Here is a 27,340-nt window from a genome sequence, read left to right as displayed (position 1 = left end):
GTCGCACCATATATGCTTAGGCCTCGTATTTCTAGCCAGGGATTGCAGATCCATTGGCAGCCCACATCTTCTCGCCCTTACACGAAACCGAATCCTGTACACAAATGAAAGGACAATGTAAGAGCTTGCTGTATCTGCATTGGCAAACACATCTCGGACAGTTACTTGACAATGAAAATAAAGATACTGGAATAGAGTTCGGTAAGTATGAAGGAGACACAATTTGCCAAACATATATGAACTTGAATTTGGGAATATACTTTGTTTATAATCCCTGTGCTCCGTTCATTAAGGCATATTTTGTTTGTGACCAACAACTACTCTTTTACTATGTGATTTATGTGATACAAAACCAATATCATAACAAAGTACTTCTGAAAACTAATCAAGTGACACAAATTTCATGTCATATAACCTTAAGCAATTGTTGGTCAAAGACTTTTCTTCACGAAATAAAGTACGCCTTAATTTTAGGAGCGGAGGGAGTAATTGATACGGCCATTTCTGTCTGATGATCTGACAAAAAAAACACCTAACTAAACAGCTACCAAAAGAGATTGCAGAAAGTGTCATACGTAACCTAAAGGCAAACGAAATGTGAAACAAGCAGTCACGACATGCACTACTAGACATGTTATGTGTTATGTGAACTGTAAATACTTCCCAGGAAAGACCACAAAAATGGCGAACTATTTAGTTCTGTAATCACAAGCAAACCAGTACAAATAATTAGCCCAGGGCAAAAAGCTGCTCAGATCTAGTGAGCCTATAAAAACTATTATTGGTTAGCACCAACTGATTGACAACATAATGAGTAAAACTATCGTATTACTGCAGACTATGAACTAAACGATTCAGACATTTATTAAGAACTATTAAACTGTTCTTCTTTTTGCGTCTCACCAGAAGTGGTCAAGTTTTTTCATGGCCAAAGTAATTTGGTATCCCTACACACTGTCCTTGCTACATAATTCAGAAGTTTCTTATTCAATGCTTGCATTTGTAGTTTATTCCCCACATATGAAAGTTAATTTCAGAATATAAAGAGAAAGGAAAGTGTTATTAGTTAGCTTACGTATGTTAAATGCAGTCAGGAACTTCAAAACTTTAAGAATTTTTTCGTCGACCACATTACACTTGACTTCAACCATGTGAAGGTGCTCAGATATTGCAGCTGGTCCCTCAACTGAACTGTAGGTTCCTTTCATTTCAACTTTATGAGTTGGTCCCTACAGTAAGAAAAGAACATTTTACCAAGATGGACAATAGATAATAACTTTAACATTACAGCAACTGTTCAATTAAAAGATTTATACCTTGGAAAAGAGTTGAAGAGTGAGCTTCTCTAGAACTGGTGAATTTTTCAGAATGCAAGCTAGCGGATCCAAATCAGGACCCTCACACCAGTACTCATTGAGCAACAAAGTCTTTAACTTGGTAAATGTTGGGCATTGTTTTAAATCTCTTGCAAAAATGAACTGGAAAGAAAATACAAAAAGTAAGCAAATCAACTAGCCAATAGAGAATGTGGATGATGAATATGTAATCTATTTTTTCGCTTATGTCCAGCAAAGATGCAGATATTGAATCACAAAAAGGGCAAAACATAAAGGATTTTGAGATGGGTGCCATACCGTTTTACTTCCAGGTAGCAACTTCAGGTGTTTAGCATTTGAGATACCACCCAGAAGAACATATTCTCTGCTGCAATCGTCTTCAGTAGGAACACAATTCTTACATGCATTATTATTAGCTCCACAGAAAACACCAGAGTCATAATTCAAACAGACATCTTGGCAGTAATCGCTAAGATACACATGTGCACTCTCTAGCAACGCCATGTTTTCAAGAATCGGTGTTCTACCAGAAAAATGACTAAGTTCCAGAGAGAAAAGGCACGGAGTAGAAACATGGATCCGGCAATCGAAGTCACTGTTGCAGCAATAGATGGTCAAATGCTTTAGGGAATGGGAGGATATCCTACAAGCATTGATGTTGCAATGACTCATCTTCAGATCCTGCAATACTGGACATGTACCAAAATCAAGAAAGGTCGCTTGTAGGCCTACACCATCAAGGTCTAATGTTCTCAGATGCCGAGAGACAAGAGGCAGGTCGTCTAGGTCGAGATATTCAGAGGCACCGACATGAAGGGTGAGCGTGCGAACTTTGCACATCAAAGCGAAACGGACCCATGTTTTCACATAGGGCTGGTCTTCCTCACAGAATTCATCGAATTTGATCTCGACAGAGTCTAGGTCGGTGCGCTCACGCAGGATCAGCAGATGGTCCACGAACTTCCGGAGATCTTCAACATCTAATTCCACCTCGTCATCAAGGCCGACGATGCGCAGGCCTGTGGTGGACCTCCAGAGGTGGCGCCAGCGCCGAGCAAGCACGCACGTCCGTACGGAGGCCTGCGCTGGGAGGAAGGAGAGCACGTGGTGGAGGAGACTGTCGGGGAGGGCGCTGATACGGTCCGCGACGCTCACCGGCGGTGGACTCTTGCGCTTCTTCTTAGGAGGCATTCCGTCGAACAGGCGACGGGCGTGGCCGGGGCTGCGAGGCAACAAACGGTTAGACGACGCAAGGGTGGAACTGTGGAAAGAATTGGATGGGCGGCGGAGCACCAGACCCTCACCTCACCTGGCCGCCGATCAGCCCTGCCGCCGATAAGTCCAGTTGCGAGAAAGACGAGAAAATTATTAGGATACAAAATTCTGTCAAAATTTCTTTTAGTCCGTACGATGAAAATCTGCGATATAATTATTACATTAATGCACTACTGCCTCTGTCCGGATTTAATTAATGCAGACCCCAGCAATAAGATACATGCATACACAGGTCATTCTCCGCGTCGATTAAAATCGACCAGAGAGTACATAGTAGAGAACGCCAGATCACGATAAAGATCTACAATTATTACTAGCACAAAACGCGTCCGTTGCTACGACGATATACTAAATCAAATAAATAAATTTTCAGATATTGAAATCTGTACATAAATCAAATTCGAGATAGTATGGATTATCGATTAAGTTTCTTTTTGGCACCGTTCGTAGGGTAGTACATGAGCATTTACTCAGTCGACACAAGTGATACAATCGGCAAACTAACTACATCTCTGTATTAGCTTCTCACCAGATAATGCCATGTGACAAACAACAAGGCTTCTTCTCATTTATCATGCCCGAAACAGCTGCCTGACCTTCTCTGTACTCAGAATAGTGCGATTGGGCTTCTTTTCTGTTGGGTCTGCTTTTCTCGGCTCTCTTCTGCACTCGGATACCACTACCTAGAGACCAACCTTTATGAAGGGAAAAAGCCTCCCGTACGACGCACGACCGAACGACACGAGTCCGCACAAGGGAATCCGGCCGCGGCGTCGCGCGAGCGAGTACGCGTACGCGGGCGCGCGAGCGAGTACCACGAACGCGGGAAAGCAAGTACGTGTACGTCTCTGGCCGGGCGAGCGATCCTATGGCACCATGAAAGACCGCCCTCGGCATGGATGACAGTATCATCTCTAAGGAGGGTGTGTCGTTGATGACTGCAAGAGCTCATGAACCAAAACATAGCGCAACCCGGTTTGTTCAAACTATCTTCCAAAGAACTGCACGAAATAATCGAACTGAAAATTACAATAAAGGCACATCTACTGCTACGAAACTTTCAAAGATAAAGGCTTGTCTTATAGCAATTTAGAAGGAGGAGCCCGATGATGCCTCCTTCTATGATTAAGCATAGTGTAACTATGTTCTCACCAGGAGGCTTGTTTTATATGATTCAGAGAGAGGATCCCGACAATGACTCCTTCTAAGATCAAGCATATTGTGACTATGTTCTCACAGGAACAAAATACGGCAAAAAGTCATTCAAAATATTGCACGGTTTACTGAAATATAGTTATTAATGGTAAGGAAGTAACATGATGCTAAGCCTAAGAGAGCACATGAGACAAAATGAACGGATCCGGCCAATAAGTCTATGTAACGTGATTTACAAAATAATCTCCAATATGTTGGTGGCATGGTTAAAAGGAGTTCTCCCGAAGGTTATTTCCCTATGAAAAGTACTTTTGTTCCGGGCGTCTTATTACGGACAATGTTTTGGTGGTCTATGAGTGTGTGCCTACCATCAAGAATAAATGTGGAGGTAAAACTATTTGGGGTCTCCGCCAGGGAGATCCCCTTCTCTCTCCATATTTCTTACTTTTATATGGAGAAGGTCTTTCTAGCTTTTTGTTGCATGAAAAAGAAGTTGGTGGCACCAATGGATAAGGGTCTGCAGAAATACACCATCAGTTTCACATTTACTTTTCGCTGATGATTCTCTTATTCTCATGAAGGGGTACATGCATAATGCAACTTCCTTACATCAAGTGTTGGGTACCTATTGTGCAAACTCGGGCCAATTGGTGAGTTTAGCTAAGTCAAGCATCTACTTTTCTCAAAATACCAATGTGCTTATGAGAGCAGAAATTTGTGTGACACTCCACATAGATACATAAGCTTTATCTGATAAGTATCTTGGTCTCCCGGCTCTAGTGGGGGCTGATAGGAGTGACTTCTTTATCCATCTCCTTAAAAGGGTTATCCAGAAGATAAATGAATGGAAGGAGAAACAACTATCAATTCGTGGTAAATACATTTATTGAAAGTTGTTGCTCCAGCCATTTCAGTGTATGCCATGTCGGTTTTTCATATTCCATTTTTATGTTTGCAAAAGAATGATTGATGCTATAGCACAATTCCAGTGGGGTGATGATTAGAATAGTAAAAGGATGCATTGGTTTGCGTGGTGAAAATTGTGCTGCCCCAAAATTGAAGGAGGTATGAGATTTAAAGATTTTCATTCTTTTAACCTAGCAAAGCTTGCAAAGCAGGTCTGGCGTCTTATTACTGAACCAAATTCTTTTTGTGCTACGATCTTAAGAGCAAAGTATTTTCCTCGTGGAGATATTTTAAATGCAGGGGCCAAGGCCAAATTCTCCTTCACATGGCAGAGTTTATTGGCTGGTAGAAGTGTCACTCGATTGATGTCTTCGAAATAGACTCCGGTGACTACACCTACCAATCATTCTAAAATACAAAGCCGTGTTAACACGTGTAACTTTACGGAATGACAAACAACATGCATGAGTCATGTGGTATTGGTTCTCTTGAATCATCGGCCATTATCTTCGTAGATAATGTTGTTTGTGTTGCATAGATACAAATAGGATACATCGAGAGCAATATCACTAAGCATATTGCCTCTAAATAGTTTTATCTCCATGAACTTCAGAACAGTTGGGGAATAAACATCTTGCAAGTCAAATCATGCGATAACCTCGTTGGTTTGTTCACAAAGTCTCTACCAAATTCAGCATTCCAGAAGTAATTTATGAAATTGGTATGCGACGGCTTCTAAATTTGCAAGAATCGGGAGGAGTATATTCATGAATGAATCATGTTCAAAGCATCATATTACACTCTTTTTTTCTTTATGAGTTTACTATACAGGTTCTCATCAAGGTTTTTAACGAGGTAATATCAACACAAGAAGATATGTCATACTTCATGTTTTCCCCATCAAGGTTTTTAGGGAAGTATACATGACATACATTGGTCTCTAAACTCTATGGGGTTTCCCCTTTTTACAAGGTTTTTCTCATACCAAGTTAACAAAGAGACAATACCAATTATATGTTGTATCATTTTCTCCTTACATTTCCACTGGATTTGAAGGAGTTTTAACATCATATCCTACACCACCCCACATTTTTCCCGCATGGTTTTTGAGAAGATTTAATCAAGATGACGAACTTTAATACAATCAAGCGGTGATTAGGGGGGAGTTTAAAATAAATAACCTTGACGGTTATTAGGAATAATCCCCGCTCTCCTTTTCTGACATGGTCGTGACTGAAGAGGCACCTTATCAAACCGTCGCATCTCTTGGATGCACCTGTTGCTGTTGTATGTAAGTTCGAATCATTGATCAATAAAGCACACAGTTGAATCATTTGTTCCTGTCGATTACAATTCTAGTTCAACAATAATATAGAGTGGATTCTACATCGTTCCTCTGAGTAGAATTGGCATAAGATGCATAATAATAAACAAACAAAAGATGGAAACATCGTCGCATCATACAGACTTGCATTTCTGAAAAGTCAAGAGATCACAGATCCACCGACAACACAGATCTTGTCATCCTTGCACGAAACATCAATAAATGCAGAGAAATGTAGGCCCTGCATACAAACAACACATGTGAAACTACATATGGAATAGGCATGGAAATTTAGTTCTACATCCATACGCATTCCCATGGAATCCACACATGTTAGACTACATCCTACCTCCTGTTCCCCCGAAAAAAAAAGTCCTCTGAAACAAAGAACGAAAATAAGCACTGGTTCATGTTAACCGTTTCTACAGTTTCTCTTCCTAGTTTTGATCCAATGCGTCTCCTAGAACAGATTCAAATTATCGATGAACTACTACATGCGAACTGTCGTGGTTACTTCAGTAACATACCAAAAAACATTGGGACTTGAAGTTGACTTTCAGTTGAAAATTCAGTCGTCGTTTAGGGAGCGGGGGAGAGGTGGGCTGTTTGCTCTCACCTGCAGCTTGCGGAAGTGCGAAATGCAGGAGCAGGGACCTCTTCTTGCCGCCGATGCTGGTTTTGTCTGCTGGTTATATCTGATGTTGCTGGTGGAGCGAGGTGGCTGCAGCAACGAGAAAGGGTACTCAACGTCCTGGGTGTGTTCATCAGTTAATCAAGATCCACCGAGACAGAGAAGCAGAGTGGAGGGAGGATCCAGGGAGAGAAAGGATGGGAGTCACGGCCGCGCGCAGGGAAAGGCGAGGGGTCGCCGTCGAGCTGCACATCGCCGGGAGGAGGTGGAGATGGCCAATTTGGGAAGCGCCGTATGCGAACCCGTTTCTTTCGACGACGAGGACGGCCTGTGTTCAGGCCCGGTAAATATTCTCTCTCAAAGCCTTCGGTGCTGGTCGTTCAGCGTAAATAGTCCCACCTCGGAAGGTTAGGTGCATTACGGCCAGTTTATATTGCGAAGTTTGGCAGAAGCGATCGCCGAGTTCGGTGGCGCGAACTTGTAACCCAGATGTTGAGGGGGCAAACTGCTGGGCCCGGTCGTGTCGGCCCATTACCCAATTACAAGTGGGGAGATGCAGCTGTGTATTTTTTTTCTCAAATTCTTTTATTTAAGTTATGCAACAAAAGCCCCATTTTTCCGATTTATGTTATTCCATGAGAAGGACAATCTATTTTTCTTCTCTGATTCGTGATTATTTTTATGTGACGATTACCAAAACGTTTATGTAAGCAGCCTGGAATTCATATCAAATTGAAACGAAGGAACCCATACGGAAATTCAATTCAGCTTTCGGGTACATACGATCTCTCTGTACCAAACATATTTCAAAGTGTTCAAAAATTTTGATGAAAATTTTTACATGTACATCTCCATAATATATGTGTTCGTCAAGTTTCGCGGAAAACCGATACTTTTTATGGTCTATATAAAAAGAGAAAATTTATCCTTCCAAAAGTTTTATTTTTAAGACCGAATTTTGTTTTTTTCTTACACATGTCAGAGGGCAAGTTCAATTTTCATGAAACAAATTTATTGCCACATAGCACGTGAATATAAATGCGATTTTTTTATTCAATTTTTTAACATTTTAAAATGTGTCTAAAATGCATTTTTAAAATATAGGGAGCGTGTACTCCCATGAGCCAAAACAACACTCTGAAACCCATATTGATATCTCTAGTGAACATTCTATAGATCTAGGTTTTTCTGGCAATCTGATGAAAGTAAGAAAAAGTATAGGCTTACAAAATGGAATATTGTTTGTCGGCCTAAAGACCAAGGTGGTTTAGGTATTGAGGTACTTGAACTGAAAAATAAGTGCTTATTGAGTAAATGGTTGTTTAAATTACTCAATGAGGAAGGGGTGTGGCAGGAATTATTAAGTAATAAGTACTTAAAGAATAAGACTTTATCGGCAGTACAATCAAAGCCCACAGATTCTTCATTTTGGAAGGGTTTAATGCGAGTAAAGGATGAGTTTTTTAATAGAGGTTTTTTTAAAATTGGTAATGGAAGGAGTGCTCGTTTCTGGGAAGACGTGTGGTTAGGGAAAACCACTCTGGCAAATCAATATCCGTCTTTATATAATATTGTGCGTCACAAAAATGTAACGGTAGCTCATGTGTTAGCCCAAATACCACTGAATATTAGTTTCGAGCGGGCATTACTCGGGAACGAGATGGAATTTATGGTTGCAGTTATGCCAAATCCTAATGACGGTAAGTTTAAATGATGATAAGGATCATTTTGTTTGGGAATTGACATCCAATGGTAATTTTACGGTAAAATCTATGTATGAAGATCTTATGAGCGATCATACCCCTTACTTGAGAAAATACTTGTGGAAGGTTAAAGTTCCTTTGAAAATTCGGATTTTTATGTGGTTCCTTAGTAATAAAGTTTTGTTAACTAAAGACAATTTAGCTAAGCGGAAGTGGAATGGGTGTATGAAGTGTGTTTTTTGTGGTGCACAGGAAACTGCTGAGCATCTATTCATTACTTGTCCTTTAGCTAAATTGCTATGGCGTACGGTTAATTTCACTTTCGACCTTCCGCCTCCAACCAATATTACAAATATGTTTGGAAATTGGTTAAATGGAGTAGATAGACAATCCAAAGCTTTCATCCGTGTTGGGGTTTCTGCTTTATGTTGGTCTATTTGGAGGGCAAGAAACGATATTATCTTTAACAAAAAACAATCTTTTCACTATTTGCAGGTTATTCACATGATGGCTCACTGGGTTCAGCTTTGGGCTCTCCTTTCACCGGAGGGAGTACGGGATGCCATGGTTTCTGGATGCACATGGCTCCTGATGGTCGCTCAGGATATCTTGTGCCAGGCTGATTGGCGTCATACTAGTAGGCTACAATGATGTGTAGTTTTACGATGCTCCTTTTCTTCCGCTGGTTGATTTTTGTATCAACTATTGGCGATGTTTGAGTTTTGTGAGGTGTAAGACTTTATACTTATGTGGTTTTAATAAAAGGTCGTGTGCATCATCATGATGCAGAAGCCGGGGTTAAACTCCCCATTTCGAAAAAAAAATCTCTAGTGAACATCGATATTACTTGTGCCGCACGGGGGCGTCCCAGCCGCCTCTCCTCGACCCCCCCTCCCGCCCATCCTCCTTCCGTTGACATCACTGAAGACACCAGGGCAAAGCCCGGGCGGCTCAGCGACTGCGGTTTCTCCTCGCGCGGGCAGTTCTGGGGCGGAGGCAGCTTGATCTTCGACTTCGCCAGCGGCGAGGGCGGGCAACGACGGCGGGAGCACGACGACAGGTCTCTACGGCCGTGGTCGGTAGGAGGCAACGGCTGAGATGGAGCTCCCTAGGGCCCTTCCTGGGCGGCCATTACTTGTTGATCATCGTCTATCAATGTCGCTTGCGGAACTGGTCCTGGTTTGGCTCCGCATCACGAGGGATTCGCGGTGGTGGTCACTTCCTTCGCACGAGATGGTTGGTTTCACGGGTGTTTAGTAGATCTCGATCCGTCATCTAGTCCTGACGGTGAGTCGGGGAGACATAGTTGTCGGTGAAAACTGAACTGTTTGGCGAGCGATGGCGGCGTTTTTGCGTCATTACCTTGATGAAGACATCGTTTGCTCAATGATTGTCGACCCGCTCGTGCTGCTCCGGGAAAACTGTCGCTGTGTGAATGACGAGTACGCCATGGAGGGTACCTCACGGCGTGGAGAAAGAGAGGTGGGCGTAAGGCGGGCAGCTACTCAGATGGTGAGGCACAAGTTACCCAACTTCAAATCTCGCAACGGTGGCGAAACCCTACATGCTGCTATAATTCACTATAATAACAACAAGTGCACGATTACAATAAAAGCATTGGTTCTGCCTCAATGGGCTCCTGGACTCCTGCTTATAAAGGCGCCATGATAAAGGGTTTACAAGGAGTAGTTCAGGTCAGACTCTAATAACACGTAAAGGTCAGACTCTAATAACACGTAAAGATCCAGCTAACATATGTCGGTACGGATTCGGCCAACTATGTCGGTGACGGATCCGGCAAGAGCTTCTGACCCCAGACTCCCCATCTTGGTCAATCAACAAATGAGCCGCCCGGTTGAGCCATAGGACCAACCACTATCTTTGGGTCACTTGGGTTTGCTAGTATTGGACTACGTTGTTGGTAATACACATGACGTATATCCACAACAGTAGCCCCTATAGTTGTTCGAGATCCAGGTGTTCTTCCGCCTAGCTCAGGTCACACAATTTCTTCATCTTGTTTCCTCAAGGCGGTTCTACACTTAATCTCGAAGGACTCCCAAAATTTGATAGGTTCCACCTATTGTCATCGACGGAATCTCTTCTTCTTCAAAGTGTTATCCAACGATTAGATCCGTGGAATATTCCTTCCAACGGTCACTTCACGAAAATCTCATCTCTCTGAATGGAAGTTATCTCTCACCTCCAAGACAAGCCAGGCGAAGGGTGTGAACTCACCTCCAAAGCAGTAAAACTTGTGCAGAGCCTGGTGTATCTGATCGGTGGGGCAGTGAAACAGGTGGCATCACTTACAATTAGGATGACTGTCGAGGCAGAGCACCCATAGCCATGGGTCGATGGATCAGCACAATGGACAACCATCGAGGCCACGAGCGACATGGATGATGATATCATAGGAGAACAAGTCAGTTGTAACATCCAACTTGGTTCACTAGACTTCAGAATAGGTTGCTGAGATGAACACCTCTAGCACCTCCTGTATACATTCCGTTGCTGGTAACATATGCTCAAAACTGCAGCCCATTTCCAGTCTTTTCAGCACCGGTGTTCAGAAGATCAATCAAATAGATAGATGGCATCCCGTCAAAAACGTTTGTTTCGCATTTCCAAGAACCCTTGGCACAAGAGACAATCAAACAAATAAACTGATCACATCAGAACGGAGAACGTTATGCTCCGAAAGCAAACAGAAACCCTAAGAGGGCACAGGAGACAAAATGAACAGATCACATCATAACAGAACCAGTTATGCTTCAAGCCAAAAGAACCCGAAAAATAGGGCTTCCAACCAGTGAAAGAGCCAAATAAACTTAGAACGAACCAAGCGTGGAATGCCAGTTACTGGATAAATTAAAACAATGTCCCACGACCAACTAGGTGGACTAGAGTTTAAGTTATAATACAGTGTGGATTCTGCACCGTTCCTCTGAGTAGAATTGGCATAAGATGCATAAGCGAACGCAAAATGGAAACAAAGTCCATCATACAGACTTAAGCCTTGAATTTCTGAAAAGTCAAAAGATCTCAGATCCATCGACAACACAGATCTCATCCTTACTCGAAACTGAATCCTGTACAGAAATGAAAATATAACATAAGAGCCTGGTGTATCTGAAGAAGTAAAAGGTGCTCAGTTACTTGATAATAAAAATGAAGATACTGTACTGGAAGTCTGAAACAGAGTGGGTAAGTATGAAGGAGGTCTACTATCTTAACATGAATTAGAGAACAAACTTTGATTATGTTTGATACAGCCATTATCTTACCAAAAACAAATCTAGCTAGATGCTCCCAAATGAGAATGCTAAAAGTGTCACAGACAATTTCATGGCAACGGAAATAGTAGAAAATAACCAATCATCGGATACACTACCAGATATGTTACATACTCCGTACAAGAGGTGAATCTTTGAATAAATGTTAGGAAAATTGTACAGTTCCCAGGAACAAGATGAGGAATCACAAGCAAACCGCCAAATAATTTAGCCCATAAGGGCACGGAACTGCTCATCTCTGTAGAGCCTATAAGAATTATTATTGATTAGCACCTATTAAACAACACGACGAGCCAAAATATTGTTTTACTGCAGACATTTGAGTTACTGTTCAGAGATAATCAACATGCGAAGATACTGTATCACTAATCTGGACTAATTAATTCAGAAATTTGTGCTAGTGCTCACAAGAGTAGAACTAATTGACATGTCCACAACTTTTATTACACTAACTGTTTCTGCAACACAGTTAATTAAATATCATTTGCCAAAAAAATGGCTATTATTGGTTTACCTTCTGCACCTCATCACTGACCACACGTGGTCCAGATTTTTTCATGCCTCAAACAATTTGGTAACCCTACATACTGTATTTTGAACGTAATTAAAGAGTTTCTTCTTCACTGCTTGCTTTCTTAGTTTGTATCCCGCATAGGAAAGCTAGTTTCAGAATATAGATAGGACGGAAAGTTTCATTAGTTTGCTTACTTATGTTAAATGAACACAGGAACTTCAAAACTTTGAGAACCTTCTCGTCCACCACATTACACTTGACTTCAACTATGTTAAGGTGCTCTGATATTGCAGTCGCTTCCTCCACTCGACCGTAGCTTCCTTTTATTTCCACTTTATGACTTGGTCCCTGTTAGAAAACAACATCTAACCAGGTGGATGATCGGTAATAACATTAAAATTACAGAAATTGTCCAATTGGATGATTTATACCCATGAAAAAAGATGAAGACTGAGCTTCTCTAGAGCTGGTGAGTTTTTCAGAATACAAGCTAGTGGATCCAAACCAGGAGCCTCGCACCAGTATTCATTGAGCAACAAAGTCTTTAACTTGCTAAATGTAGGGCAGTGCTTCAAATCTCTTATGAAAGTGGCCTGGAAAGAAAATGCAAAAACTAAACAAATCAAGTAACCATTATTGAAAATCCGGGAGATGATCTAAGACCCCCCAGTTGGCCATGATTCATATGTGATCTGTTTATTGCCAATGTCCAACAGCGATGCACATGCAAAAATAAGCATAACATAAAGGATTTTAAGACGAGAGTGCCACACATTTCCACCTTCAGATAGCAATTCGAGGTGTTTAGCATTTGAGATACCACCCAGAATAACACAATCACTTCTTCCGTCATTATTATCAAGGCAAACCGCACATGCATTATCATTAGCTCCACATAAAGCTCCAGAGTCATAATTCAAACAGTCATCTTCGCAGTTGTCGCTAAGATCGACACGTGCTCTCTCTAGCAACGCCATGTTTCCGAGAAACGGTGTTTTACCCGCAAAATCAGCTAGGTTCAGAGAGACAAGACCCGGAGTAGAAACATGGATCCGGCAATCCAAGTCGGAGCGGCAGCCAAAGATACTCAAATGCTTCAGGGAACGGGAAGCTATCCTGCCAGCATTGATGTCGCAGCGACACATCTTCAGATCCTCCAATGCTGTACAGCTAGCAAAATCAAGAACGCTTTCTTCTAGGCCCACACCTTCAAGGTCTAACGTTCTCAGATGCTGAGAGACGAGAGGGTCTAGGTAGAGAAAGAGGGAGCCATCGAGATGAACGGTGAGGGCACGAACTTTGGACATCACGACGAAACGGATCCACAGGTTCAGATAGGGCCTGTCATCTTGTGAGAATTCGCCGAATTTGATCTCAACGGTGTCTAGGTCGGTGCGCTCACGCAGGAGCAGAAGATGGTCCACGAACTTGCGGAGTTCCTGGACGTCGGCATAGTAGTAACACTTATCGTGAAGGCCAACGATGCGCAGGCCAGATGTGGACCTCCAGAGGTGGCGCCAGCGTCTGGCGAGCATGCAAGTCCGCACGGCCGCCTGAGCTGGGAGGAAGGAGATCACGTGCTGGAGCATATGGTCGGGGAGGTTGCTGATACGGTCGACGGCGATCACCGGAGGCGCACTCTTGCGCTTCCTCTTAGGAGGCATTCCGTCGAGCAGTGGCGGGCGTTGTCTGCACTGCGAGAGAAGAAACGATCAAAGGACAAGACGGTGGAGAAACGAGAGAATGCGATGGGAGGGGAGATCGATGGCTTCCGACGACAGCGCCGCACCTTCGCCTACCCGCTCCTGAGGAAGTCACCGGCGCCACGAAAATCGGTGGATGGACTCCCCGCTTCTCTTGTTTTGAGAGAAATTTGTTACCATCAAAAGGAGGTTATTTCTAAGCAAACGTCCGATTGACTAAGGGCATGTACGGCATTGGTAGACGCCTAGTTAGGCGCTTAGAGGAGAAAAAAATAAACATCATTAAATGGCATTATCACCTAAGGGCTCGATTCTCCAACAGAGGACGCTAATTGAGGAGGTAAAACAGATTCTTTTCTATCGCATGGAAAGGACCTAGAGATGCTGGAGCGAAACATACCGTGCGGGATAAAAAGAGGTGGAGCGCCCGACCCGGACGTTTGGAACCTGGGTGCGCGCGCACCCGTTTACGAAAAGTTCAAAAAATGTTATTTAAAAAAATTTAAAAAAATGTGAAGTAAATATTTGCATGTACATATTATGTTGATACTTACTCGTGCAAGTTTTCGCGAAAAAATACCATTGTGTGTGGCCTGCATAAAAATGACAAAATGTCCAAATGAGAATAGTGAACAGGATTTGTACTATTCATAGGAATATGAATTTGCATTTTGTCATTTTTGTGTAGGTCACATACAATGGTATTTTTCCGTGAAAACACATACGAGTAAGTATCAACATAGTATATACATGCAAAATTTTACTTCACATTTTTTTGAAACTTTTAAATAGCATTATTTTGAACTTTACGTAAACGGGTGCGCGCGTACCCAGGTTCCATTCACCATTTCCGGTGGAGCGCCGGCGCAAAGTTTTTTTTCTTTTGAGGTAAACAAAAATATATTAGGTCAGCAAGCCGCCTCATTAAAAACCTTTCAGTCCCCTTCGTTACCCTGGTAAGGAAAAGAGTGCGTAAAAAACTTGCCGCCTCACAATCACAGAATTGTTACATCATCTAGAAGGGGTTGGAGAAGAAAGCTAGGGGGTTCATCGACCCAATTACATCTAGAATTTAAATTGTAACTATGCCTAGCAATATCATGAGCAACTTTATTCATCTCCCTCCTACAATGACCAAACTCCACTATCCCTATACTGCCCGCAACTAACATAATCTCTGCGTAAATAGCAGTGGCTTCGTTCCAAATTTCTTCCTCCCCCGAGCAATATTGAAAGACCTCCAGGGAGTCCGATTCCGCTTCGACCATCGAAAAACCTAGATTTTTTGCCAATTTCAGGCCATTGAGCATAGCCAGAGCCTCCGCCATAGCAGCCGATGATACATGCGGTAATAGAACACCCTCCACTGCGAGGAAGAAACCTAGCTCCCGCCTGGGCTTCAGGAAAAAAGCCTGCATCAACATTGATTTTAACATGATTACTTCTAGGTCTTACCCATTTCCTCTCTTCATTCATGGTCTGATTCAGCTTTGCCCTTGCCGCATTAGCAGTGATAGCCCGGATCGATGTAATATAGTTTAAAACCGGCGGAACTTGTTCCCCATGTGATCGGCGTCTTTGCAGCCACCATACATACCATGCTGCCACTGCATCTAATTCTCTATGATTAATCGATTCAAAGCCCACTACCTCACCTTGATTTGAACTGAGCAAAGCACCCAACGTCTCAGACCCTGATCTGCCTTGTACAATAGCTCCCTGTACCATATCAAACAGGCCCAGACCCTTCCAAATATTTTCCGCTTCTGAGCATTTAAAGATCATATGTAGCACATCCTCGAGAAGCTGGTCCAACATCGTCTCAGATGGTTTGGACATATCCAACGGAGGCCTCCGGAAGCGCCAGTGCAAAGCGGACGGATAAAGCGTGATGAGAATGTTAAGAGGGGTCGTGGTAGACCAAACTTGACATGGGAGGAGTCCGTTAAGAGAGACCTGAAGGTTTGGAATATCGACAAAGATTTAGCCATGGATAGGGGTGCGTGGAAGTTAGCTATCCACGTTCCGGAACCATGACTTGGTTTCGAGATCTTATGGGTTTCAACTCTAGCCTACCCCAACTTGTTTGGGACTGAAAGGCTTGGTTGTTGTTGTTGTTGTTGTTGTATGTAGCACATCCTCATCAGCCGTATTACAAACAGGGCATAGCCCATTATCACCAATATGCCGCTTAAATAAGATCGCCTTCAGTGGCAGCACCCCATATAAAATACGCCAACAGTATATTTTAACTTTTGCCGAGACATCCAATTTCCATAAGATTTTCCAAGTAATATTATTTAGGGGCGTTCCTGCAATGAGGGATCTGCATGTAACTCCATTAAAAGCATGTCGCCATTCTGTATGATACGAAGAGCAGTTAAGCAGCGAGTCTTGCCTAATTCCTTTTGTCGACTGGGATTTGCCCACAACTAGTACTAGGATTATATTCCCTAGCGCTCGTGACAAGCGACACGTTGTACATGCCCTAACTAGATAACCGATCTAATAAAACGAAATAAAACGAACCGGAAATATTTACACATAATATTGTAGCAACTAAAAGACAGTCTTTTCAATATTATCATCTCAAACGTCATCTTCTGCATCTTGACATTTCGGCACGACTTCAGAGGATAGTACACGGAATATAAAATACGTATTAGTCCATACTATTACTCCCTTCGTCCACAATTAAGTGTACGTTAGGACATAGCGTGGACGACACGCCGGAGATTAGAGTCGTTGACGATGTTGTCGGTCATGTTCCGGGCGATAACAACGAAGATGGACGCGACGTAACGACAGCGGCAGCCTGCCGATCTAGGCGCAACAACAGCCGAGGGCTGCAACACCCCGCCGTAGAGACCGTGTAAACCTGTTGAGGGAGGCAGGGATCCATGTGCGGGTGCGGACCGTCCATGCCGCTGTTGGAATCGAGGCGCGTGATGATGACGACAATGGGCGACTCAATCCGATCATCATAGATCAGTAAACCAAAAAAGAAGAACCGACGAAGCGACCGGCGGCGAGGAAAGCCGGTCATGGAGATTGGAAAAAGACTCACCAGGACAACATATCACAGATCGTACGAACCCTACTACGGGTCGCGCGGCCCCCGGCGGAGATCATGAAGACCGACCTCCCAGGGCGGAGCGAGCGAAAGTGCGTGTGGCAGCGGCTAGGTCTAGGACTGATACCATGTAGAACGACAGAGAGATTGTGGAATATGGTGGATGTTATATTGAGCTTATCAGGCGCGAGTATACATAGAATTGCGGACTTAAAGGTGAAGAAGGCTATCTTAGAGATAATGTAGGTAAAGAATACAAATTATATACTATCAAATATAGCTATACCAAATATATCTCTCTAACACTCCCGGAAGAGATTCAAATGATCCGCAAATGATGAAATACTGCATGTGAACTGTCATGGTTACTTTCACCGAAGTATTAAAAGGAGAAGAGCAACTGAAAAATATGCCAAAAACATTGGGACTTGAAGTTGACTTTCAGTAGAAAATTCAGTCGTCGTCTAGGGAGCAGGGAGAGGTGGGCTCTTTGCTCTCACCTGCAGCTTGCGGAAGTGCGAAATCTAGGATCATGGACCTCTTCTTGCCGCCGATGCTGGTTTTGTCTGCTGGTTATAGCTGACGCTGCTGGTGGAGCGAGGTGGCTGCAGCAACGAGGTAGAGCTTGAAGCTATGGTACTCATCAACGCCCTGGAATGGGTGTGTTCATCTCACGAGACAGAGAAGCGGAGTGGAGGGAGGATCCAGGGAGAGGAATGAGGGGAGTCACGGAAGCAGGGAAAGGGGAGGGGTCGCCGTCGAGCTGCACATCGCCGGAAGGAGGCGGGGGCAGTTCCGGAGGTCGCCAATTTGGGAACCGCCGTATGCGAGCGGGATAGTCCCACCTCGGAAGGTTACGTGCATTACGGCCAGTTTATATAGCAAAGTTTGGAGAAACGGTTCGCCGAGTTCGGTGGCGCGAACTTGTAACCCAGATGTTGAGGGGGCACACTGCTGGGCCCGGTCGTGTCGGCCCTTTACCCAATTACAAGTGGGGAGCAGTACCACAGCTGGCGTCTGGGTCCGGTCGTGTCGGCCCTTCACCCAATTACAAGTGGGGAGATGCAGCTGTGCTTTTTTTTTCTATTTCTAAAAAACTGTGTTTTTTTCTTAATTTTTTTTATTTAAGTTATGCAACAATGCCTCAATTTTCAATGATTTATGTTTTTCTACTATTCTATACAAGAAGGATAGGTCTATTTTTCTTCTCTGATTGTGATTTTTTTGTGCGGTGATCGCCAAAATGTTTATGTAAGCAGCCTGAAGTTCGTAGCAAATTGAAACGAAGGAACCCATACGGAAATTTCAATTAGGCTTCCGGTGCATATGATCTCTGTACCAAACATATTTCCAACTGTTCAAAAAAAATTTACAAAAAATTCTACTTGTACATCTCCATAATATATGTGTTCGTCAAGTTTCGCGAAAAACCGTTACTCTTTGTGGTCTATATAAAAAGAGAAAATTTATCTTCACAAAAGTATTATTTTTAGCACCGAATTTTGTCTTTTTACACATGTGAGACGACAAGTCGAATTTTCATGAAACGTCTCTATGGGCACATAAACGTGAAGATATACGTGCAAATTTTGTTTTCAGATTCTTTGACATTTCAAAATATGTCTAAAATGCATTTTAAAATAAAGGGACCATATACTCACTCTGGAACCCATATTGATATCTCTAGTGAACATTGATATTACTTGTGCCGCACTGGGGTGCCCCAGCCGCCTCTCCTCGCCCCAACCCCCTGCCCAACCTCCTTCCGTCGACGTCAGCGAAGATGCCAGGGCAAAGCCCGAGCGGCTCATCGACGGCGGTTTCTCCTCACGCGCAAGCAGTTCTAGGGCGGCGGCTTGATCTTCGACTTTGCTAGCGGCGAGGGTGGGCAACGGCGGAGGGAGCACGACGACAGGTCCCTACGGTGGTGGTCAGCAGGAGGCAAGGACTGAGATTGGCTCACTGGGGCCTTGCGTGGATGGTCGTTACTTGTTGATCGTAGGTTGTCAATGGCATTTGCGGAACTGGTCATGGTTTGGCTCCGCGTGACAAGGGATTGGTGGTGGTGGTCACTTCCTTCGGCCGAGGTGGTCGGCGGGTTTCACAGATGGTTTGGCGGATCTCGACCTGTCATCTAGTCCTAGCGGCGAGTCGTGGAGACATTGCCGGTGAAAACTGAGCTGTTTAGCGGGCGATGGCGGCGTTCTACGTCATTACCTTGATGAAGGCATCGTGCTGCTCCGGGGAAATTGTCGTTGTGTGAATGACGAGTACGCCATGGAGGGTACCTCACGGCGTGTTTGTCGGATCTCGATTCGTCATCTAGTCATAGCGGCGAGTCGGGGAGACATACAATGAAAACCGAGTTGTTTGGCGAGCGATGGCGGCGTTTTGTGTCATTACCTTGATGAAGGCATCGTTTGTTCAACAGTCGTTGTGTGAATGACGAGTACACCATGGAGGGTACCTCACGGCGTGGAGAGAGAGGTGGGCGTAAGGAGGGGAGCTACTCGGACGGTGAGGCACAAGCTACCCAGCTTCGAATCTCGGAACGGTGGTGAAACTCTACATGCTGCTACAGTTCACTATAATGGCAACAAGTGCACAATTATAATAAGAGAATTGGTTTTGCCTAAGGGCTCCCGGGATCTGGCTTATAAGGACACCATGATCTAAGGTTTACAAGGAGTAGTTTAGTTTGTTCTCGGTGTCTTCTTCGGGATGGTGAGGCGGCGGCTACTTCCTGAAGTCAGAATAAGGTCCTCCCCGTCCTATCCTCGCTCCGGTGGTGCATCTAGCGTCGGCGGAGGGCGTGTGGAGTTGTGTGTCCGGCGGATCTCCCGAGATCCGGCCGTCTCTCGTGTTCGATTGTGTGGTTTCGGGTCGGTCTCTTCCGATCTACGGTTGTCATCTTTGCGACGGTTGCTGCTCTGGTTCGCTGGTCCTTTGGGGCCTTAGCACGACGACTTCCCATCTGTCTACTACAACAAGCTCTACTACGACAAGCTTTGCCTAGCTCCGGTGATGGAGGGGCGAGGACGGCGGCGCGCCTTCGGCTCGTGCTAGTGTATGTAGTCGTCGCTAGGTGGTCCAATGACCTTTTTGTAATTTTTATTACTTTAGCTCTACTACGACAAGCTTTGCCTGACTCCGGTGATGGAGGGGCGAGGACGGCGGCGCGCCTTCGGCTCGTGCTAGTGTATGTAGTCGTCGCTAAGTGGTCCAATGACCTTTTTGTAATTTTTATTACTTTTAGGCATCTTTGTATCGGACTATTAGCACTATCCTAACCAGGTATAAATTGACGTAAAGATCCAACTAACATATGTTGGGATCTGGCCAACCATGTTGGTGACGGATCCGGCTAGAGCTTCTGATCCTAGACTCCCCATCTTGATCAATCAGCAACTAACCCGCTCGGTTGGGCCCACCATCTTTGGGCCTTCCTGGCTTGCCGGTATTGGAATACGTCGTTGGTAATACCCATGACGTATATCCACAACAATAGCCCCTAGAGTTCTTCAACATCCGCGTGCTCTTCCGCCTACCTCAGGTCACACAATTTCTCCATCTTGTATCTTCGAGGCGGCTCCTTACACTTAACCTCGAAGGACCCCCAAAATTTGATTGGTTCCGCCTATATATCCTCAACGGAATCTCTTCTTCTTCAAAGTGTTATCCAACGATTAGATCTATTCGAATGGAAGTCATTGCGAGCTTACCTAGAATCTAGGGCAAAAATTACGCTCCGCCTGAATCGACATTCGATAGGGCAATTGAAACGGTAAAATATATCTACAGTAAAACTACCACTAGGGTTTTGGGACACGTGCGAGCAATCTAGTGGTGAGACAGCTTGCGTTCCGACCACATGATGCGAATCTCCAGTCATCCTATGAATACCGCGTCGGGAGAAGGTCCCTCTCATTCACCCCATTGGCATTCACTTCATCTTCCATGTTTAGTGTCGCCCACGAGTCATGAGCCCGGCTTAGCACCGCCGTGCGAGAGCTTCTGCCGCCGTCGAGCCACCGTGCCCGAACCTCATCGCCGGCATCCGAGTTCGCCGGGTCCACCATGGCTGGTAAGCTTTCCATGCTGGAGTTCCATGGTGGAGCATCAAAAAAGACCTGATCACGTTTTACCTTTTCCATTTAGGGTTCTCCATGTAAAATCTAGAGACTGGATTTGTGTTTTGTGTCCTTCGATGCCTCGATGGGCTGTAAAATTTTCTTTGATCCTATGAGCCTGGGTCCTTCGAGAGAGGTGGACTTACAATTCATACCCGACAGCTGACACATTTAACGACCTCCTCGCACTGACAAACATGGCCCACGTAATTACGCTACTGTCTGAACCAACTACGCCTTCCGTTCTGGAACACGTCCCCCGTGTTGTCTTGATCTACGTCACCCTCAGTTGTCTGGCGTGACATCAGATCCGCCGCCTCTCCGGACCAGATCAACATCCCAGCACAACTCGACTCGATCCACATATCCGATCGGAATTCCCCAACTACTAGATCTACAAGACTAGCCAGATCCCCTCCTCTCCGGCAAGCAAGCAAGCAAGCAAGCGGCGATGGAGGCCCCGTTGAGCAAGGTGGAGGAGCTCCGCCCCTGCTCCCAGGGCTACAGCCTCCTCCTCAAGGTCCTCAGCGCCAAGCCCGTCGCCGTCCAGCCGTCCCGCGACAGGCAGCGCCAGCAGCCGCAGATGAGGATCGCCGAGTGCATCGTCGGGGACGACACCGGGGTCGTCGTCTTCACCGCACGCAACGACCAAGGTTTTTTTCCCTGCTAGTTCCTTCCTGTGATATTATCTGTCTACTGGTGGCTAGTTTCGTTTCCATACTCAGATCTAATCAGTCAAGCCTGAGAAATTCTACCCGTTCCATAGTCAGATCTGGTAGTATTTACTAACGCATACTACTACCAGATCACGATTCTCCAGTACTAATAATGACCACCGTTACCTGTCGAGCGCTTTCAAGCTGAACTAATAATAGTGATGTTCCTGTCGGAATGTCCCCTACACGCTGCTGGCTTCACTTAATTACCCGGTTTCTTCATCGACACGCTCACTGGGATTTCAATTGCGCAAGGCTTCTTCCTTATGCTGCGCATATTATACCGCTTGATGGCTAATCAGGGTTCAGTTATCTGGGTTTGCCAAATTTGCTAGACCCTGCTGATTTCTGGTGGATTGCCCTGTCTGGTTTTCAGTAGAAACATGAGCCAGTTAGCTCCTCATGGTTTTCCCAACTCTAGGTGTAATTTGGTACTTAGGATGCTTGTCATGTTTGAGGGCTGCCCACACCAGTGGATCATACTATACCTATTACTTATTGTTGACATTATGTGTTAGTTGTTACGTCTCTAAATGGAAGTTGGTGGATATTGCCAGTTGACATGTATACTTTAAGGTGGGACTTCCAAGTACATCTCAAAATGAACCTACTAGAGCTAGTGCTTACTAATTCAGTGGTGTGGCTCCTGGTAGGGCGAGGTCAGGCGCTCGCCCTACCTCGGCTCAGTACAAGAGAGGTTGTATATGGACGCATACGCTGCTTTCGTTTCTGTTGGCCGAAAAAAATATAGGAGAAAGCAGTCCTAGCCTGTTGGGCCATGTGGACTCGCCCAGGCCTGGGACAATTGCCCGACTCGCTCTGTCTCCAAGTGCTCTGGGCAAGGCGACTAACGAACGGTGGTGGGACTCGGGCAGGCAACTGCCGCTCCACCTCAATTCTAATTGATGAACCGTGCGGGCATGTCCAACTGAGGGCCTCTAGTAAGGCAGCTCATCCTTTGAAGGTTTGGTCTAGCTTGATAAACCTATTGTTTGGTTCATAAAGATGAAGGCATTTATTTTCTCAATCCTCATATAGTCATCATGTCTTCCACTAATCATATTCTATTCTTTTTAACTAATCACACTAAGATTGGTTCTGATTTTGTTTATGAAAAACCTAAGAAGAAATAAAGACTAGAAACACTAAATCTCAGCGAAAGACTATAAGCACCAACTCAATCTCAGTGTAATTAGGTAGAACGCGAGATCAATTTGTAATTATGTATAACAAGAGATCAATTTATCACACCAGGGCCTCCGATTTCTGGTGAACAGTATTAATGTCTCTACTTTTTGGGGTTTTGCATCAAATTTTGTATACTTTAGAGTTTGCCTGACCTTAATTTTTTTTGGAAGCCACTGTCCTAATTTATGTATTCAACTGGGATAATTAAACAAAATTATATATTCATGGTATTTGGCAAATCTGACAGTTATGATCTTTTCCTTCTCACAACCTTCATTAAATAACATGGAAACTGATGTGAAGCCATGTGTTTTCTTGCCAGTGGACTTAATGAAGGTTGGTGCGATCGTGGAGCTGAAGAATGCAAAGGTGGACATGTACAAGGGGTCAATGCGGCTGGCAGTGGATAGGTCGGGCACGGTGAAGGCTGCGGAGAGCCCGGCGTCGGAGCTCAAGGTGAAGGAGGACAACAACCTGTCCCTGATTGAGTTTGAGAGGATCACCATGGTTATGTGAGAACAAGGTTTTGGATAGGAGGAAGGCAGAACATAAGTGATTCGTTTTGAACAAGCAATAAGCCGATGATGGTTGATGTTATCTTGGATGGATTAATTGTTATTGTTATGCTGATTCGTACTCTGATGGACCTGCTGGGGTATATGAGCTGCTTGTTGCCTTGGTGAAGCTATGTTTTGGTTTAATGGGGCACTGAACAGTGAGTGCTAAATGGTAATCGAGTGATCATAACAATTATTATGATGATCTTGTTCAGCATTGTGCATTGTCTACGGCCTCTTTTCGGTCGAAGTACCAATTCTGTTTATATGGTGTTTATATGGTGGTTGCAAGTGGCTCCTCGTAACAAGCCACAAACTTAAGGGATAACATGCTACATCAAGTCGGGGATTCAAAATAAATAAATTGAAAACCGTAAAAACTTGGATTTGTTGTTTCTGAAAATACAGGGCCCAGGAGCTACAAAGTCACAATCCTGCTGCTGGGTATCCCTTCCATAGGTGTTAAACAAATGTGTTCAGTATTGCAGCTCATTAATTGTCGGTCATTTCAGCATAGGTTTCAGAACGTCGAATAACTAGATAGATGGCATCCACCCGAAAATTTAAGCATATGTGCAACCTACAGCAACATCTTTTGTTTCGCTTTTGTGAATATCCAGATCTTGGCACAGAAGACAAAATAAACTGATCACCTCTGTGCCAAAGCCAAAAAGAAATGCCAGGAGTGACCAGTACAAGTGCTGAATAATTTTCAGCATGAACCAAAGTGCAAGAGAAATTACAGGATACGGTAGGTAAAACCAAGTCCAGCAGATATATTGCGGATTCTAGAGCGCAAAAAAATAAAACAAAAAATAGAAACATTGTCGCAGTATATATGCTTCAGCCTTGCACTCTTCAATAGTCAAGAGATGGCTGATCCAGTGGCAGCCCAGATCTTCTCACCTTTACCCGGAACTGAATCCTGTACAAAAATGAGAAGAAAATATAAGAGTCTGGCGTTTCTGCACTAGTAAAAAAATGCTCAGACACTTGACATTGAAAGCGATTGTGTGTGGAGATTCACTTTAGCACGTGCAACTTATCTTGACATGAATATGAGCAGACTTTGATTATATTCTCTATACTTTTCTAGCTTAATCCGGCAATCTATCAGAAAAACAGCTAGCTAAACCGCTCCAGATGAGAGTGCAAGATAGGTCATAAGCAAACTTCATGGTGAAGGAAAAGTGAAATAAGAATCATGACATACTGTTTGTTGGTTGAGGTTACTTATCAAGCATACCGCTCGATAATGTTATGTACAGACCTTTCTTTATGAAGAAAATGTAATGTAAATTGTAAAGACTTCCCAGGAACAATGAAATGAATCACTTGCAAAGCTATAATGTGGACATCATACTATGTGTATATTATAATGTAAGGACGTCATACTATGTGTATATAATGTAAGGATATCACGCTGCTATTAAAAAGGAATCAAATACTGTATAATTTAGCCCTTATGAACAAGCAGTTGCTCATATCCAACGAGACAGTAAAAATTGTTATTGGTTAGCACCAATTATGCAACAACAAAACGAGTCAGACTAGAATGTCACTGCACACATTTGAGTTCCTTATTTCACCTTTCTGAAGATGCATCAACATGCAAAGATGCTATCACTACTATAATTAATCGACTCAGACATTTGTACAAGTGCCCACAAGACCAGAACTAACCAAGAAGTCCATGTTATGTTATACTGATAATTTATTCAGCACAGTTAAATTCCGTTGCCAACAAAATGGATTATATACTTGTTTTGCCTTTTGCGCTTCACCAGACATGCTCCAGATTTTCATGTCTCAAATAATTTAGTACCCGTACGAACTGTTCTTGGTACAGAATTCAGAAGTTTCTTCTTCACTGCTTGCTTTTACAGTTTTTTCCCCGCATATGAAAGCTAAATCAGAATATAAAGAGTAGTTAGCTTACGTATGTTAAATGCCTCCAGGAACTTCATGACTTCAAGAATCTTCTCGTCCACCACGTTACACTTGATTTCAACTATGTTAAGGTGCTCAGATATTGCAGATGATCTCTCTGTTGAGCTGTAGCATCCTTTTATTTCCACTTTATGATTTGGTCCCTGTGGTAAGCAGAAAACCAAGATGAAGAATCGATAATAACTTCAACAATGCAGCAATTGCCCCGTCAGAAGATTTATACGTACCTTGGAAAAAAGTTGAAGAGTGAGCTTCTCTAGAACTGGTGATTTTTTCAGGATGCAAGCTAGTGGACTGAAGTCAGGAGCCTCGCACCAGTACTCATTGAGTACTAAAGTCTTTAACTTGCTAAATATCGGGCAATGCTTCACATCTTTTCTAAAAATGTACTGGAAATAAAACACAAAAATTAAACAAATCAAGTATCCTATGTGCAGAAGCAATGTAGATAGTGGAACACAAAAAAGGCGTAACATAACATAAATGATTTAAAGACAAGTGGCATACCTTTGTACCATCAGATCGCAACTCAAGGTGCCTAGCACTTGACAAACCACCCAGAAGCACACAATCGCTGCCTGCATTGTTATTAGCTCCATCGAGAACACCAGAATCATAATAATTCCAAGAGACATCATCATGGCAGTATTCGCTAATACTCACACGTGCACTCTCTAGCAGCGCCATGTTTTCAAAAAAAGGTGTTCTCCACAGAAAGTCAAGTAGCTCCAGCGATACAAGGCCCGGAGTAGAAACACGAACCCGGCAATCATCCAAGTCTGAGCGGCAGTCAGTGATGGTCAAATGCTTGAGGGAACGAGACGATATCCTACCAGCATGGATTTCGCAGAGACTCATCTTTAGATTCTCCAACGCTGGGCAGCTAGCGAAACCGAGAACGTTCTTTTCTAGGGTTAGACCGTAAAGGTCCAAGGTTGTGAGATGCCGAGAGGCAAGAGGCAGGTCGTGTAGGTGAAGATAACGATACTGAGAGACATGAAGGGTGAGCACCCGGACATTGTACATGACAGCGAAACGGATCCATAGGTTCACATAGGCCACGTCTTCTTCCCAGTATTCACAACTGAGTTTGATCTCAACAGTGTCCAGGTCGGTGCGCTCACGAAGGATCAGCAGATGGTCCACGAACTTGCGGATGTATTGGATTTCATCGTGAAGGTTAACGATGCGCAGGCATCTGGTGGACCTCCAGAGGCGGCGCCAGCGGCGGGCGAGCACGCAAGTCTGCACGGCCGCCTGCGCCGGGAGGAACGATAGCACGTGCTGGAGGATGCAGTCAGGGAGTTCGCCTATGCGGTCGGGGCCGCTCACCGCCGGTGCACTCTTGTGCTTCTTCCTAGGAGGCATTGCGTCTACCAAGCGGCGAGATGGACGGACAGGTGGATGCCTGGCGGCGGGCCGTCGTCGGGGCTGCCGCTTCCATTTGGGATGCATGCCGGCCGTGCGGCGGTGGGCAAGTCCAACTCGTGAGGAGGACGGACTCCCTCTTTCCTTCCTTTTGGGATGTACAGATAGATCACAGATGGATGCCTGTCGGCGGCCGTCGGCGGCGCTGTGAGCCAAAAAAACGATCAGAAGACGGAACGAGGGTGGAGAGATAGGGATGTTATAGAAGGACAGATGGATGCCGTGAGGAACATGGACTCGCGTTTTCCATTTTGGAACTCTTTTGGACAGGGTTTTTCTTAATCAAAATCTGATTTTGTGGGTAAACTTAGTAAATCCCCCTGGGACCAGATAAACTGAAAAAAAGAAGACAAACGATAAAGATTCGTGATAAACTACAAAAATTACTGTATATAATTATAGTTCCAATTCCATATCAACATTCAGCCATGACTTCATTCAAGAAAACACAGAA

General features: G+C 44.1%; 4 protein-coding genes across 4 annotated transcripts; 1 reads left to right on the top strand and 3 right to left on the bottom strand.

Moving 5' to 3' along the window:
* On the bottom strand, positions 1 to 9,782 carry LOC124689601 (putative F-box/LRR-repeat protein At3g59160). The gene is made up of 5 exons (XM_047223106.1): positions 9,694 to 9,782; positions 1,635 to 2,559; positions 1,317 to 1,478; positions 1,076 to 1,229; positions 1 to 94 (listed from the first exon to the last, which is right to left on the bottom strand). Exons 1-5 carry the CDS (start codon positions 9,780 to 9,782, stop codon positions 78 to 80), a joined length of 1,347 nt encoding a protein of 448 aa, XP_047079062.1. The 3' UTR covers positions 1 to 77.
* A 2,229-nt stretch (positions 9,783 to 12,011) lies between these two features.
* Positions 12,012 to 20,996, bottom strand: LOC124689600 (putative F-box protein At1g49610). The gene is made up of 5 exons (XM_047223105.1): positions 20,821 to 20,996; positions 12,915 to 13,830; positions 12,573 to 12,734; positions 12,336 to 12,489; positions 12,012 to 12,085 (listed from the first exon to the last, which is right to left on the bottom strand). Exons 1-5 carry the CDS (start codon positions 20,994 to 20,996, stop codon positions 12,012 to 12,014), a joined length of 1,482 nt encoding a protein of 493 aa, XP_047079061.1.
* A 358-nt stretch (positions 20,997 to 21,354) lies between these two features.
* Positions 21,355 to 23,725, top strand: LOC124691658 (uncharacterized protein At4g28440-like). The gene is made up of 2 exons (XM_047224934.1): positions 21,355 to 21,700; positions 23,274 to 23,725. The coding sequence occupies exons 1-2, from the start codon at positions 21,499 to 21,501 to the stop codon at positions 23,465 to 23,467; spliced, it is 396 nt and encodes a 131-aa protein (XP_047080890.1). The 5' UTR covers positions 21,355 to 21,498; the 3' UTR covers positions 23,468 to 23,725.
* A 525-nt stretch (positions 23,726 to 24,250) lies between these two features.
* Positions 24,251 to 26,826, bottom strand: LOC124689599 (MEIOTIC F-BOX protein MOF-like). Its single transcript, XM_047223104.1, has 4 exons — positions 25,966 to 26,826; positions 25,686 to 25,847; positions 25,448 to 25,601; positions 24,251 to 24,433 (listed from the first exon to the last, which is right to left on the bottom strand). The coding sequence occupies exons 1-4, from the start codon at positions 26,824 to 26,826 to the stop codon at positions 24,417 to 24,419; spliced, it is 1,194 nt and encodes a 397-aa protein (XP_047079060.1). The 3' UTR covers positions 24,251 to 24,416.
* Between the last annotated feature and the right edge of the window lie 514 nt (positions 26,827 to 27,340).

Source organism: Lolium rigidum, chromosome 2 (genome assembly GCF_022539505.1).
Source record: "Lolium rigidum isolate FL_2022 chromosome 2, APGP_CSIRO_Lrig_0.1, whole genome shotgun sequence".
Taxonomy (NCBI): domain Eukaryota; kingdom Viridiplantae; phylum Streptophyta; class Magnoliopsida; order Poales; family Poaceae; genus Lolium; species Lolium rigidum.
Note: the sequence above shows the minus strand (reverse complement) of the source record. Positions and strands in the feature narration are given on the sequence as shown.